At 52.7% G+C, this 14,276-nt stretch overlaps 1 protein-coding gene across 1 annotated transcript in view; it reads right to left on the bottom strand.

Annotated features, from left to right (window-relative positions):
- MYO7B (myosin VIIB) overlaps positions 1-14,276 on the bottom strand; it is a 94,795-nt gene that overhangs the window by 39,002 nt on the left and 41,517 nt on the right. Inside the window, exons 13-18 of the mRNA XM_065931974.1 lie at positions 11,198-11,408; positions 10,468-10,603; positions 6,011-6,174; positions 3,950-4,087; positions 1,951-2,103; positions 1,290-1,388 (exon numbers count right to left, since the gene is read on the bottom strand). Coding sequence (XP_065788046.1) covers positions 1,290-1,388; positions 1,951-2,103; positions 3,950-4,087; positions 6,011-6,174; positions 10,468-10,603; positions 11,198-11,408 — 901 coding nt within the window. The remainder of the gene's footprint in view (positions 1-1,289; positions 1,389-1,950; positions 2,104-3,949; positions 4,088-6,010; positions 6,175-10,467; positions 10,604-11,197; positions 11,409-14,276) is intronic.

The following is a 14,276-nucleotide window of genomic DNA, read 5'->3' as shown; positions in this document are numbered from 1 at the left end:
TATTATTATTACATCAGCTCCACCTCAGATCATCAAGCATTAGATTCCAGAGGTTGGGGACCCCTGTTTTAAACCACACCCGACTGGGTAGCACCCTGGGATTACCCAGACCTTTTCCCTCTGTGGAGTCACCTGCCCCAGTAGAGTCTGAAGCCCCTCCTCTTCTTTCCTTTTTAAGCCCCACAGTCCCAGCTCTAGCCTAACTAATGATGGATCGACAATAGGCCCACTGGAGAGCTGGGGCTGGGAGGATAGACAAGGATTGGTGGGCAGGGGGTAAGAGGACAGAGGAAGCCTCAGGAAGGGGCAGTGGGGATGGGGTGTGGTGCCAGGTGGGCTGGCAGAGCCCTGATTCTGGCCCTGGTCTTCTCTTGTTCCTCCACCTCACCCTGCTGAGCTACCCAAAGTTCAGCTGAAACACTTACACTGCTACTGCTGCTGCTAAGTCGCTTCAGTCGTGTCCGACTCTGTGCGACCCCATAGACGGCAGCCCACCAGGCTCCCCCGTCCCTGGGATTCTCCAGGCAAGAACACTGGAGTGGGTTGCCATTTCCTTCTCCAATGCATGAAAGTGGAAAGTGAAAGTGAAGTCGCTCAGCCGTGTCCGACTTGTAACGACCCCATGGACTGCAGCCCACCAGGCTCCTCCGTCCATGGGATTTTCCAGGCAAGAGGACTGGAGCGGGGTGCCATTGCCTTCTCCAACACTTACACTAGGGGCTGGGAAACACTGTCACTCTCGCCCTTAGACCCAACTCAAAATCCTGGAGGGCCCGAAAGCCAGCCTCAGGAACTGGGGGCTGCCTCAGTTGTGACCTTGGGCCTCCCTGTAAGGTGATGGAGAGGGAAGAGGGAGGTGGGAGGTGGGGAGTGGTGCTGCTTGCCCCACCCGGCCAAGGATGAGCTATCAGAGGGCAGGTCCACACTGCCGCCTTCCCTGAAGCTCCGCCTCCCCAGGGAGGCAGAGGCGGGGCTTCCCCGGGACTGACTGCAGACTTCCCGGCAGCAAAGACTGCTCCGGGGGACAGTGGAAGACCTCCCTCAGGCCCTTTTTGCTCTTGCTCAGTAGCTTGGCGGCAGCCCGCCTGTTTCCTTAGGTCTTGTCCTAAACGTCCTCCCCTAAGAAGCCGCCAGGGCTTTCACAGGCTGGGCTGGGCTCTTTCGGTGACTCCTTGCCTCCCTTTCCCCTAGCACGGTTTTCTAAGACCAGGGCCCTTTGAGGGCAGGGGCGAGGCATGGCGCAGGCGCCCACGGGCACCAGACCAGCCACACAGGCTTCAGGCCCTCACCTTCAGGAAGATCTTGGTCTTTCCCATTTTCCACTCTTTATCTGTCCCCAGCCACCTTTCGGCGATGCGCAGGGTCATTTGACGAAACTTGTTCCAGAGCTGCCAGAAGAAACAGGAGTGGCTCGGTGGAGTCACACAGGAGGCGGAGGTCCCTCCTCAGGGGCTTCTGAGGGATCGGGGTCTCTCTGCTCCCACAGGAGTCACCGTCAGGGGTGACGGCACCAGGGCACAAGCACCCGGCGCCCTGGACCAAGGATGGGGTCCAGAGGATTACGAGACCAGGATGCTTCCAAGGCCGTGGGGTCTCAGTGTGGCCCTTGGACACGGGCAGCCCAAACTTTAGGATGGCTGAGTGTTTGGGGGGAGGATAGGACGGACTTCCTGCTCCCTGGCCACACACACCTCTGTGACATTCTGCCCTAAAGGGGAGTATTTGCTTTAAACTTTGGTTGCTGCTAGAAGCAAAATATTCAGCTGCGCGCCTCCTCCCAAGAAGGGAAGCAGAAACAGGGGTCATTTCAAAGCTTCGGCCCCTGGGCATCAAGAAGGGGCCCTGAGCCCTCTTGGAACCGGGAGGTTGGGGGCGCTCCGAGGCGCCCGGGTTTCCAGGGTGTGCACGCTGTGTTTTGGGGCCTGCCGGCCAGGCTGCGGGGACACTCACCTCCGCGTGCACGGCACTAGGCAGCAGGACCCGGAACCTCTGTGAGAACTCCTCGAATGAGTAGCGGATGGGGAAGCCGGTCTTGCGGATGTGCACGGTCTCCATCATCCCCGAGTAGCGCAGCTGCCGGATGCACAGCTCACGGTCGAAGAGCTGCGGTTGCAGGGGAGAGGGGCTGAGAGCACGGGCCGCCCCCTTCCCAACCACCTGCCACCACCTCTGCCGCTGTCCCCAAAGGCAGGGAAAGAAGCAAACACTTGGTTTCATGAAAATTCTGTTCTGAAGAGCTATTTGGTTGGAGTCACTGAAAAGTCCTGGAAGTGTTTCCAAGGAGATAAAAGTCCATCACATACAAACTAGGACATCCACAAGAAGAGCAAATATTTCCCTCATTTTAAGGATATGCAGAGTATGAGGAATAGAAACATTTTTTTGCATATGCCACATTTAAAATATTGTTAATTGCCCCCAAACAGTGATCCCAAAGAACACAGTTTGCTCCTGACCTTGCCAGTGTTGGGGTGACTACTGCCCCTGAGATCCTTCCGTCAGGGGCACCATTATGCCTCCCACTCTAGTGGAAGGAAGAAGTACATTTCCTACTTAGACTCAGAAAATATTGTAATCAATTTAGTCTCTGCATCCTCCAGAGATAGCTATTTGTACAGGAGTTTGGTCACAATGCTTTGCACAAGCATATGGGGGCTCAGCCATGGCTGGCACCCTAGAGGGGCCCCTTCCATCTGGAACCAGGAATGTCTGTGGACTAGGGGCATGCCCTCCAATCTGGCAAGCCTACCAGCAGGCAGTCATCCACTTGGAAACATGGAGGGCCACCGAGGCAACTGCTATTGGGGTCAAGGACCACCCAGAAGTTTTGGGCAACTAGTTAGCTTCCATTTGTCTAGTATTTCTGGTGGACCCGCTGTTTATCCTTTAATCTTTACAATAGCTCTATTTGGAGGGGGTACTTAGCTCCAATTTAAAGATGAGGTGCCTGAGCCTCAGAGACATGCTCTTAAGTGGCAGAGCCAGAGTTCCAACCTTGAGCTCATCTGGCTCCTCAGCCTGGGTTCCCCTATACCTGCAAAGGAGCTGCCATCTCCCAGAGGTTTCAGCCAGGGGCACCCACAAGACCTGAGCATGACTCTCAGGCCCTCACCTGTGGCAGAGGGCCTTTGGGAGCACAGTTACTATCTAACATCTGTGCATTGTGCCTTTAAGGAAGATGCATTCTGGATTTCCTGGGCCAGCCTGAATTTCATATAATTTTATACTTTCAAAAAAGGAATTTATTAATTAATATTTTTTTTCTCTTATAAGACTTTTTTTCAGAATCATTTTATCTCCTTTCAGATGGCATCTTCTCATGTCTGGAAGCCTTTAAATTTGCAGTTTCTGGGCGGGATTCCCCAGCTGGAATCCCAGGGACTGGGTAGGCAGCAGGCTCCCACCCAGCACATAAGTAGATAAAGCCACTTTCCAAGGGTTTAATGGCCTCAGGTCTCAGTGACCAGTAGTTGGTGTCAGCCTCTAAAATCACAGTACTGGTTGCTGCCTTTATGGAGTGTGGTTTACTTATGCAGATATGGCACACACACACAGACACACACACACACAGACACACACACACACAGACACACACACACACACACACAAGTCATGTGCAACCCTTGCTGCTCCCCGCAGGCCGGCAGATCCAGAATTTATGGAAGAGAAAACTGAGGCTCAGAGAAGCAGCACACTTGGCCAATGGCAAGCAAATGGCAGTGTGAAGACAGTTGAGGTCTGGGAGATCCAAAGCCTTGAAGGTCACTGACCTTCAAATGGTCTAGACTGGCCACCTTGCCTCAGTGTCTCCAGCTGTAAAATGGGGGCAGATAGCTTTAAAGCTGTCCAGGCACTGGTGAAGGGAGTGACATGACTCCAGATGCCATCAGATTCATTCCCTTAGATACCTCCCCTTGTCCTGTGCAGGTCCCCAGACTGCCCTCATTACCAGTGGCTTCTTGTAGTCATTAGGTTTGATGCAACGGACGAAGTAGGGCTGGCAATTGGTCAGGATTTTCATCAGCTGGTCCAGAGACTGCTTGAACTGGCCAGCCAAGGTGGAGGGCTGCTTGCTGGAGTCTACAGACTGTAGTCAGAAGCACAGGGCACAAGTGGAGCTCAGTCCAGGGCGCAGCTGACCCATGGCACAGAGAGGGCTTCTGCTGAGATCCCACAGGTGGGCAGGGCTACATTCATCCAGTCGCTCATCCATTCGTTTAGCATAGGTTCCCCAAGTGCCTACTGTGTGCAGGCACCCTGTAGATAATGGGAACCTGCAGTTCCCAGTAAAGTAAGTAAAGGTGGGCAAGTAAAGCTGGGCAAGCCTCCTGTCTAGGAGTGGGGACCCCAAAGTGAGATGCACCAGGGTGAGGAGACAATGTTAATTTTTACCTTGCCATTCTACATTTTTCAGTTTTTGTGTAGATTTTATATGCTTGTTTTGAATGTTATGTACTATACATTGTAAGCATTATTGTAAATGTATACAGATTTTTAAAAATGTATTAAAATAATGGATGCAAGAGAAAACAAAAAACCCAAGCCCCAGGCCAAGAGTGTGTAAGTGTGTGTTCAGTCATTTCAGTTGTGTCCAACTCTGTGAACCCATGGACTGTAGCCCACCAGGTTCCTCTGTCCATGGGATTTCCCAGGCAAGAATACTGGAGTGGGTGGCCATGCCCTCCTCCAGGGAATCTTCCCAACCTAGGGATCGAACCTGAGTCTCCTGTGTCTCCGGCATTGCAGGTGGATTCTTTATCACTAAGCCACCGGGAAAGCCTTGGGCTAAGAATAGTGTGTGTTTTTGTTCCATACTGATCTTGGGTGTGCTCCTTGATCAAACTTTTTCCAAGGTCAAATGCGCTTGAGCAATTTGGCATATGTACTGCCAAATTGCATCAGTCTGGAGACTCGAATTCATGCTTTAATGCCTCTGAGAATAGGATGGAATCCCTGGCAGGTATAGTAACAATTGGCAGCATTCTCCCAGTTTTAAAATAATGCATTTTCCTCCTGTTCCTGCTCCGTGAAACCTGTGGACAAGCCTTGGAGGCCCCAGAGGGCCAGGACCAGGCTGTGCTCCGGCCTCAGCTGTGGAGTTCAGTGTGGCTCCATGAGGACAGAGGGTCTGGCTCAGCTCCACCTGGTTCCAGACCTGGGTAGTTCCTATAAGCCTCATAGCTCCTTGGTGCCTCTCTGGCTGGCTCTGTGTGTGGTCATGCTGTGGGCCCTGGGCACTAAAGTGTTAGGAGCTCCCGTGGAGGTGGGGGTGGGGCACCTCAGTGTGGCCAGAGCTGACTACAGCATGGATTAGGGGGCTGGGGGTTCCTATGCCTGCACCCACAGTTCCCGTGCCAGTGTGCCAGCCTCATCTCCTGGCCCAGGGGTGGGAGAGCTCCTCCTCAGATGGCTCACAGGGCTTTTCTGGAACAGTTGCTGTTAAGGGGTGAAGGGAGACCCCCACCCTGCATGATGTCCTAGGCTGCTCTGAGGAGTGCCAGGGGCTCTCTGCTCCCTCCTCCCTGATCAGCTGGCCCAGGGCTGTTGCCACCACACCTTACACACACACACACACCCCATCTACACACACCCCCCCCCACAAAACACACCTATACCCCCCCACAAACACACACACCCACAAAACACACATATACCCCACACATATCACACACACACGCACGGACACTGTACATACCACACACACATACTAGACACCACACAAAGCACGCATATACCACATACTCCACACCCCCCATAAAACACACAGAGACCAATATAGAAAGAAATAACATCAACAAACTCAGTGAGTCCTACAGAGACCACTACTCACTGGGAAGCAAGCAGAGTCCCGTGCTCCTGCCCCTGGCCACCACCCCCACAGTACCGCACCCCCTTTTCACTACCTCTGCACCCCAATTGAGAATCTCTGACCCCAGACCCCAGGCAGCGGGGCCTCTCCAGGCCTGTCTGCCCCCCAGGCCCTGAGCAGAGCAGGGCCACCAGAGCCCACCTTGAATTGCTGGCTGCCCGCCTTCACCCGGATGAGGCTCCCGGGGCCCCGCCTGCTTTCCTTGGACTCCAGCCCGAATATCTCCCGCAGGAACTTGTTTTGGGAGGAGTGGACCAAGGCGAGGATGTCCCTGTTCAGCACATCCCGATTCTTCTCCAGGAAGCCTGCGGCGAAGCAGAGCCCCCCAATCCCCGCCAGCTCAGACTGGGGAGGGGAGGGTGAGGTGCAGGCAGGAGGCCACCATGCCTGCCTCCATCTCCCCACGTCTTGGCAGCCAGTGCCTCCGCTCAGCACCAAGTCATGTCGCATCCACACCCTGCAGCCCCCACAACCCACCATCCCCACCCCAAACTCCCTCATCCAAGCTTGCACCCCACCCCAGGGGGTCTCCTCTCCTCCCTAGAACCTGTGCCCCACCCCAGGGGTCTCCCCTCTCCTGATGGCCTATGGCCCCCAAGAGATCTCTGAGGAGTTCTTCCCTCCTAAGCCCTCCAGGATAATGCTGGCTTGTGCTTCAAGGACAGCTCAAGCATCATCTATTCCAGGAGGCCCTACTGACCCACACGTGGCTCCCATCTGCCCTGTGTGGGCCTGCACCTGGGCCCTGTCATTCAGCTCAGGGAAGCCTGAGGCCTTCCCATCTGTTCCATCAGCCGCAGCTCCCCGGGTGGACCACGGGTGGGAGCGAGTCCCTTCCCCTCCCAGCCCCCGCTGTCACTGCCATGTCCGCTTGGGAACCCACCAACAGCAGAGCGGATGGAGTGTCCATTCAGACCTCCCTGAGGGTGGTGCCCGTGGATTCTCGTCAGGGCTGTGAATTTCTGGGGAACCCTGGGCAAGTCTGATTGAGCCAACTGCTTGTCTACATAAAGGAGTCAAAACAGAAGAGAAGGGAAAGGAGAAAGTGCAGAAGCCTGCCCACCCCCATAACTTCTGAAAGTCTGGCAACCTGGCTGCGTCCAGGGGGCTTGCAATCTGGACGGGAAGGCCTGGCCACTCCTGCTGGGAGGCCCACCATTGCCCAGCAGCCAGTCTGTGCGGGAGCAGCTGCTTCACATGTCCCTGTGGAACCAGCCAGGGGGGGCAACAGCTGTTTTACTCTTCCTAGAAGCCCGAAACGGGGAAAGGAAAGAAATTAAACACCACTTGACTTCCTGGCTTCACGGATAGGGGGCAGGGGTAGGTGACTTGCTGATTATGAGATCCTAAGACATATTTCTTTCCTCATTATAAGCATAAACTGCATTGGTCTTGGAATTGAACATGTGCCCACAGGCAGTGTGTGCACATACACATGAGCACTTGAGTGAACACACGTGTGCACACACATGCATGGGCCTGGACAGAGGAGATTTGGGAATGAAGCATGTCTGTCGCTTATTAAGGAGACCCTGAGGGCCTGGGTGCCCCAAGGCCCTTCTACCAACCTTGCTCTGGGACCTTGGAACAACGTGCTAGAGCCAGAGGCTCCTCCAGCTTAAGGAGTGAGCCTCTAGAAGTTAGGGAGGGGAGCATGTATGGGCTGAGCTGTTTGCTCCCCAAATCCATACGCTGAAGCCCTAACCCATAGTACCTTAGAATGTGTGTGGAGAGAGGGCCTTTGAGGAGATAATGAAGGTAAAATGAGGCTGTTAGGATGGGCCCTAATCCAGTCGGAGTAGTGTCCTACAAGAAGAGGAGATTAGGACACAGACATGCACGGGAACAAGAAAGATGCCAGAGAGAGACTTCAGAAGGAACCGGTCCTGCTGACATTTGTCTTGGACTCCTGGCCTTTGGAACTGTGATAAAATGCATTCTTGTACCTCTCTGTGGAACTTTGCTATAGGAATGTTGGCCAGTGGACAGTGTGGGTCTAGGGGTGACTGGATAGCACGTCTCCCCTCCCGCTGTGGGAGAGAGTGGACCTGCCTGAGGCAGGGCACAGAACTGCAAGAAGAAGGTACTAGAGGACGGTTGCTTCTCAAAACCAGGTCAGACGATGACAGGGGGCCTACTGAGGGCTGCACCTCACAAGCACCCGACTCTGACTTGTCTTCTCCCTTTAAGTCACCCCATTTTAGTGGGGTGCTCTGTGCATGCCTGCACAGCCTCGTGTGGGGTCTGGGAAGGCCATGTCAATGGTGGAAGAAGGAAGCTTGATTCCCTCTCTGCCGGCAGGTGCTGTCAGAGGAGAAGACTGGGCCAAGAGCTCGAACCGAGCCACCCTCACCAAGCTGAGAGTGGTGAGAGCAAGCTTGCTTCGCCAGGCTCCAGGGCCACCTGAAGAGTAGGCTGGCACATAAGCCCCTCTCCCAGCCCTGTGCTGGAAGACTGCCTTCTGCAGATGGGGCGAGCAGGCACGTGATGTTACCTTGGGCCCTTCCAGGCTTAGACAGAGCCTCCCCGCCCCAGGTGCTTTTGGGGGGATGATTGAGGCACACCTGGGCTCAAACTTACCCCCACCCCATCCTGCCAAAAGACAGAGTAATAGGACTTAAGTCATGAAGATAGTGGGGCACTGAAAAAAACCCAGCAGGCTCAGTTTTAAGGAGCATTCACAGAATTTTGTACTCCGAATGCCTAAAGAAACTACCTTAATCTTAGCATACATGGAAGTTTCAGATCACTTCAAAAACTAGAACTTGGCCTTGAGTAGCCCATGGAGGTTGATGTGCTCAGTGTCTTTGTGTTCTGGAATTCTGAAGTCCCACTAGCTCTGGTCTCCCAGCTTTTGGAAAAGCCCCAAAGCCAGGATCTGGTGGGAGTTACAAAGGAGCCCCCTTACCCCCTCATTTCTCCAATAGAAATAATCCCCTGATCTTGGACACCTGCCTTCATCCGTGTGAAAACAGTAGCCTCTCCCACTGCCTTGTCCCTCCACCTGAAAAGTGGACTTGGAGCATCCCTGACTCCAAGTTCCCAGTAGACCACAGTAGCGCCTCAGTTCTCCTTACAAGCCACACAGAGTGACCTATGGCTTTCCACCTCATTTTCCCGATCGCAGCACACACTGGCCACCTCTCCCATTTTTCTAAGCACACCGGCAGCTTGACCGCCTCAGCCCCTTATTTCTCCAATCAAAACTATGCTTGGGACTTCCCTGGTGGCCAAGTGGTTAAGAATCCACCTGTCAATGCAGGAGACATGAGTTATATCCCTGGTCCAGGGAGATCCCACATGCTATGCAGCAATTAAACACACGCGCCACAACTACCGAGGCTTGTGAGCTCTAGGGTCCACAGGCCACAGCTGCTGAGCCTGCGTGCTGCAACCACTGAAGCCCTTGCACCCTACAGCCTGAGCTCTGCAACAAGAGAAGCCCCCACACTGAGAAGCCCTCACACCACGCCACAAGGAGAGAGGACACCCTGCTTGCCACAGCCAGAGAAAGCCCACATGCAGCAATGAAGACCCAGCACAATCAACAGACAAATAAAATCTTTAAAAACATGCCCAGCCTTCTCTCAGCATATACACTTTCACTACCAAGAGAGCGAAAAGATATCCCACAGAATAGGAGAAAATATTTGCAAATTCTGTATCTGATAAGGTAATTACAATTAAAAAAAAAGAAAACAATTAACATGTGTTGGTAAAGAGCTGTAGGAATTGGCAACTTCATACATTGCTAATGGGAATGTAAAATGGTGTAACCACTTTGAAAAAAAGTTTGGTGCTTATCCCAAAAGTTAAATAGAAATACCAAAGGATCCAGCAATTCCTCTGTTAGGTATGTGTCCAAAAGAAGTGAAAACATATGTCCACATAAAAACTTGTACATGAGTGTTAATAGCAGCATTACTCATAATGGCCAAAAGTATCCATCAGTTGATGAAGGGATAAACAAACAGTGGCATATCTGTGCTGTGGAAGGTGGTACTGCAGTAGGCAGAAACAAGCTCAGAAACATGCTGCAGTGTGAATGCACATTGAAAACGCTATGTCAGGTGAAAGAAGCCAGTCACAAAGGCCACACGGCGTATGATTCCATTTATGTTAAATGTCCAGAGCAGGCAAGTCCATAGAGACAGAAATAAGCAGTTGCTGGGGTTGGGGAGAATTGGGGAGCAATGAGGAATGACTGCTAATAGGAGTTCCTTTTGTTTTTCTGAATGAAAGCCCCTGCATTAGAAGAATAGAGTCTTAACCTTTGGACTGCCAGGGAAGCCCCTAATGGGGATTTCTTTTGAGGGGTGATGTAAATGTTCTAAAATTGTAGCAACAGCTGCATAATTCTATGAATATACTAAAAAACCATTGAGTTGTAGACTTCAAGTGAGTGAATTCTATAGTATGTGAGTTATCTCTCAGTAGAACTATTACCAACAAAATAAAACACAAACATACATGCCTGGTCCATTCCATTCCCTCTGTCCCATTGCTGGCTCTGTAAAATGACCTAGCCTTCTTTCCATGGCCTCCCTGGGGTGCTCCAGATTTGGAAGGAAGAGACTGTGGAGAGGAGCTTCACCTACCTTCTACATGGTAGTGCACCTCGCCAGCAAAGTGGGCGATGCCAAATTGGGCATCGTGGATGTTCTTGGGCTGTAGGAAGCCCTTGTTGTTAGCGTGGACACTCTTCAGTTTTTGCAGCAAGGTGGTATCTGTCCCCTGGAAGAACAGATGCCTTATGGGCCGAGGACCCAGAGCCCAGCCACTGGGTACACCCCCAGGTCTCAGGGGCTCTCTCAAAGGGCAAAGCAACTGGGTTCAGAATGACTGAGAGCCTTTCTACAGACAGCAAGCAGATGTGTCGGGGGCAGGGGCTTGTGCCCTCACTCAACGGCCGAGGCAGGAAAAGAGAATGCCAGTTCGCTGGCTGTAGCCTTCCCAGGGAGCAGAGCATCTCCCTTCTCTGGATCAGAGCTCTTACTGACTACGTGTGAGAGTCCATCTCCCCAGAGACATGCAGAGTCCCCCAAAGCAAGAAGGAAACTGTTGCCTTGTCCTGCACTCCGTGCAGCCCTTGGCCCACAAGGCTCAACCAACCCTCTTTGGGGGTGTGTTCTTGAATCTAAATAATCTATGCGGAGGAGTAGAAGTGAGGGTGGACTCAGGTGCCTTCCTCCAGGAGGCAAGCCTTGAAGGAGAGGAAGGCTGAAAGGCTGGGACTATTCTGTCAACCCCCAGGCAGAGGTTTCAGCAGCCGTGGAGTTTCCCAGGCATGGGGTCTCTCCCTGAGGGGTGGCAGGCCCAGGGGCACACCTGTGGGAAGCGGCTCTCTTCATCCAGGAGGGAGATGACGCTCATGGGCTTGAGGGCCAGCAGGTCCAGGGTGGGTCGGTTGTCGGTGTAGTGGATGTAGTCCCAGGCGATGCTCTCTGCGCGGTACTCCTCCTGCTCCACCATGAACACGTGCTGCACAAAGAGCTGCTGGAGGTGCTCGTTGGCCAGGTTGATGCAGAGCTGCTCGAAGCTGCAGGGGCAGCACCGCCCCAGGGGGGCAAGGTTGGCATGGTTGTCCCTGCAGCCAGCCCCTGGCACACAGCCCCACACATGTGCACCCACAGAGCACACCCCCAAACACCGTACATGCTGACAGACAGTCTCCCTCTTCCTCTGCCTCTGTCTCCCTCCCCTCCTCCATCCCACAGCAAACAGATTCAGAGAAATGAGGAGGCTCCACTTAGCATCAAGCCCTGACTTTGACTCCAAAGGGTCCCCAGCAGGATCCTCTGCCAAGTTACCCTGTCCTGACATGGAGATAATCTCTGGGGGACCAAGGGTCCAGTAGCTACCCTGCCCCATGGGCAAGCGGTTTTGGTAGTAAGACGAGCTTCTGGAGACTCGTCATTGATGGCTGGGCTCCTTTGCATCAATCAGACACACTCCCCCAATCCTCCCACTTGTTCTTCCTCCTGGGCTCCATTTCACCTCTAGAAATGATCCCTCCACTCACCACCCCTGGCTCAGGTCAGAAACCAGGCCATCATAGCTGACACCTCTCCCTCCTCCCCAATTCCAATCAGTTGTCAAAGTCCGGTCTTCGCTCTCTCCAACAGAGCATCTGATCTGCTGCTCCCTTAATCCAGGTCACCCTTCTTTCCTACCTGGAGCACAGTAACAACCGCCTCGTGGCTCTCTCTGCCTCCAGCCTCACCCCTCCAACCACTCTCCATGGCCACTAGACAGAGCTTTCGGATGTGCAGATCTGATCTCCACCCCTAGCCAGCTCTCCCCTTGCTTTGAATCCTTGTGGACCTGAGCTCCCATTATTTTCAGGATCCAGACAGACAGTGATACAGTAGAAAGCCTGCCCAACCCCGCCAGGGAATGGACGCAGGGGACCCTGTGAATGATAGTCGCTCAGCCGTGTCTGACTCTTTGTGACCCCATGGACTGTAGCCTGCTAGGCTCCTCTTGTCCATGAAATTCTCCAGGCTAGAATACTGGAGTGAGTTGCCACCTCCTTCTCCAACAGGGCACCCTGCCCTTCTCTCATTCTAAGTCTTCACACATGGAGACCCTCCTTTCTCTGACCTGCTCTTTTGGTTCATCCTTTGGGTCTCACTTAGGCATTTCTTCCTCAGGATGGGTTGCCCATTTATGCAAAACCTTATGGTACCTCAGACTGATTGTTCAGGTCTGTTAACCCACTGCCTGGACAGTGTGGAGTGATGTTGTAGCCATCAGCGATTGCAGCCACCCCTGCATGGGCCCTGAGGTAACTCAGGATGGAGACCAGGATTACTGGCCTACTAGCAGCCGTCAGACTGCCTGTGTGCACAGTCACTCAGTCATGCCCAGCTCTTTGAGATCCTTTGGCCTGTAGCCTGCCAGGCTCCTCTGTCCATGGGATTTTCCAGGCAAGAATACTGGAGTGGGTTGCCATTTCCTCCTCTAGGGGATCTTCCTGACCCAGGAATCGAACCCATGTCTCCTGCATGCAGGTGGATTCTTTACTGCTGAGCCATTGGGGAAGTCCCATCAGATTGCAGCCACTCACAGCTTGAAGAAACTCAGGATGTGAACACACAGAATGCTGGCCCCAGATATCTGAGATTCATATCAAAGGAATGATTTCAGTGAACCCAGACTCTTGCATCTTTCCATGCACAGAAAAGTGCTAAATACCTTAACCTGAGATATCTAGTTTTCTTTTATTAACAATAATTTGTTGACATTCTACCTTCCCTTTGTTGCAAAAAACTCCTATATATCCTGGCTCCACCCTCGCCTCCTCAGAGCATTTTTCTTAGAATTATTTGAGATGCTGTCTTCTGGGCTTGAAGTTCTAGGAATGTATGCTGAATAAAACATAAGTCTCAACTTTTAGGTCATGAACTTTTTTTCAGTTGACAAGAGTACTCGGTGCACCCTTGCAAAAGGCAGGTTGGGTGAGCGACTGGGTGCTGAGTGACATGGCCCTGCTCCTTCAGGTGGGCCCCAGACTGCAGCCCTGCCACAAACCCAGCTTATGGCTCCTTCACAGGGGGTGGGGGGCGGGGAGAGTGTCCCTGAATAAATAGACAGATCCCCCCAAATAAACTACTCATCCACCTCCACAGTGGCCAAAGATATGCTCCGTCTGCTCAGCTGCCCCTCTCAGGGCCAGAAACCAATGATCGGAATCATTTTTTACTTTACTATTCCTTAGAGCTTCTGTCATATTGGGCTGAGTTCTCCCAGCCCTGCCCCATCCCACCTGCCCACTGTGAGCTGATCCTAGGAGCCTGCAATCCCAATGTGCTTGCACTCAGAATGGCTTGCATCTTGACCAAGGGGCCTTCTCAGCCTTCAGTTGGTGATAGGACCTTGGGCAGGGGCATGCCAAGGTCAGGACAGCCCCTTGGCACCTCTGACAGTGCCCAGAGACCTCCACTTGGGACTGAAACCAAGTAGAACCCTGTGGGGCCCTCCTAGATACAAAACTCCCTCCTCGTTCCCCATTTGTAGCAAAAGGCTTTAGTCTCCTATGACATCTCTGAGTCCTAAGAGCAGACTCAAGATCAATTAAGGAAGTGAAGCAATGCAGTCAAGAAACAGTAGTGCAGTGATAAAACAGAGTCCTAGTCCTTCCTCAAGAGATGTGCATACGACTTAATGGATCTCTTTGAGTTGTTTTGCAGAAACTAAGGCCCCCTGCCCAGGTGGACTATGGTGACCACATGCTGGTCACAAGCATGTAGACCCCAGATTGGTTGGAACCAGAACACTGATGATTAAGATTCCCTAAACATCACCCCATTACCTCACCACCAACCAATGAGAAGAAAGTCCACAAGTTGATCATGTACCCTGTGACTCTCACCCCTAAAATTGCCTTTAAAAAACTTTACTTGAA

This window comes from Muntiacus reevesi, chromosome 3, assembly GCF_963930625.1.
Source record: "Muntiacus reevesi chromosome 3, mMunRee1.1, whole genome shotgun sequence".
Lineage (NCBI taxonomy): Eukaryota > Metazoa > Chordata > Mammalia > Artiodactyla > Cervidae > Muntiacus > Muntiacus reevesi.
Note: the sequence above shows the minus strand (reverse complement) of the source record. Positions and strands in the feature narration are given on the sequence as shown.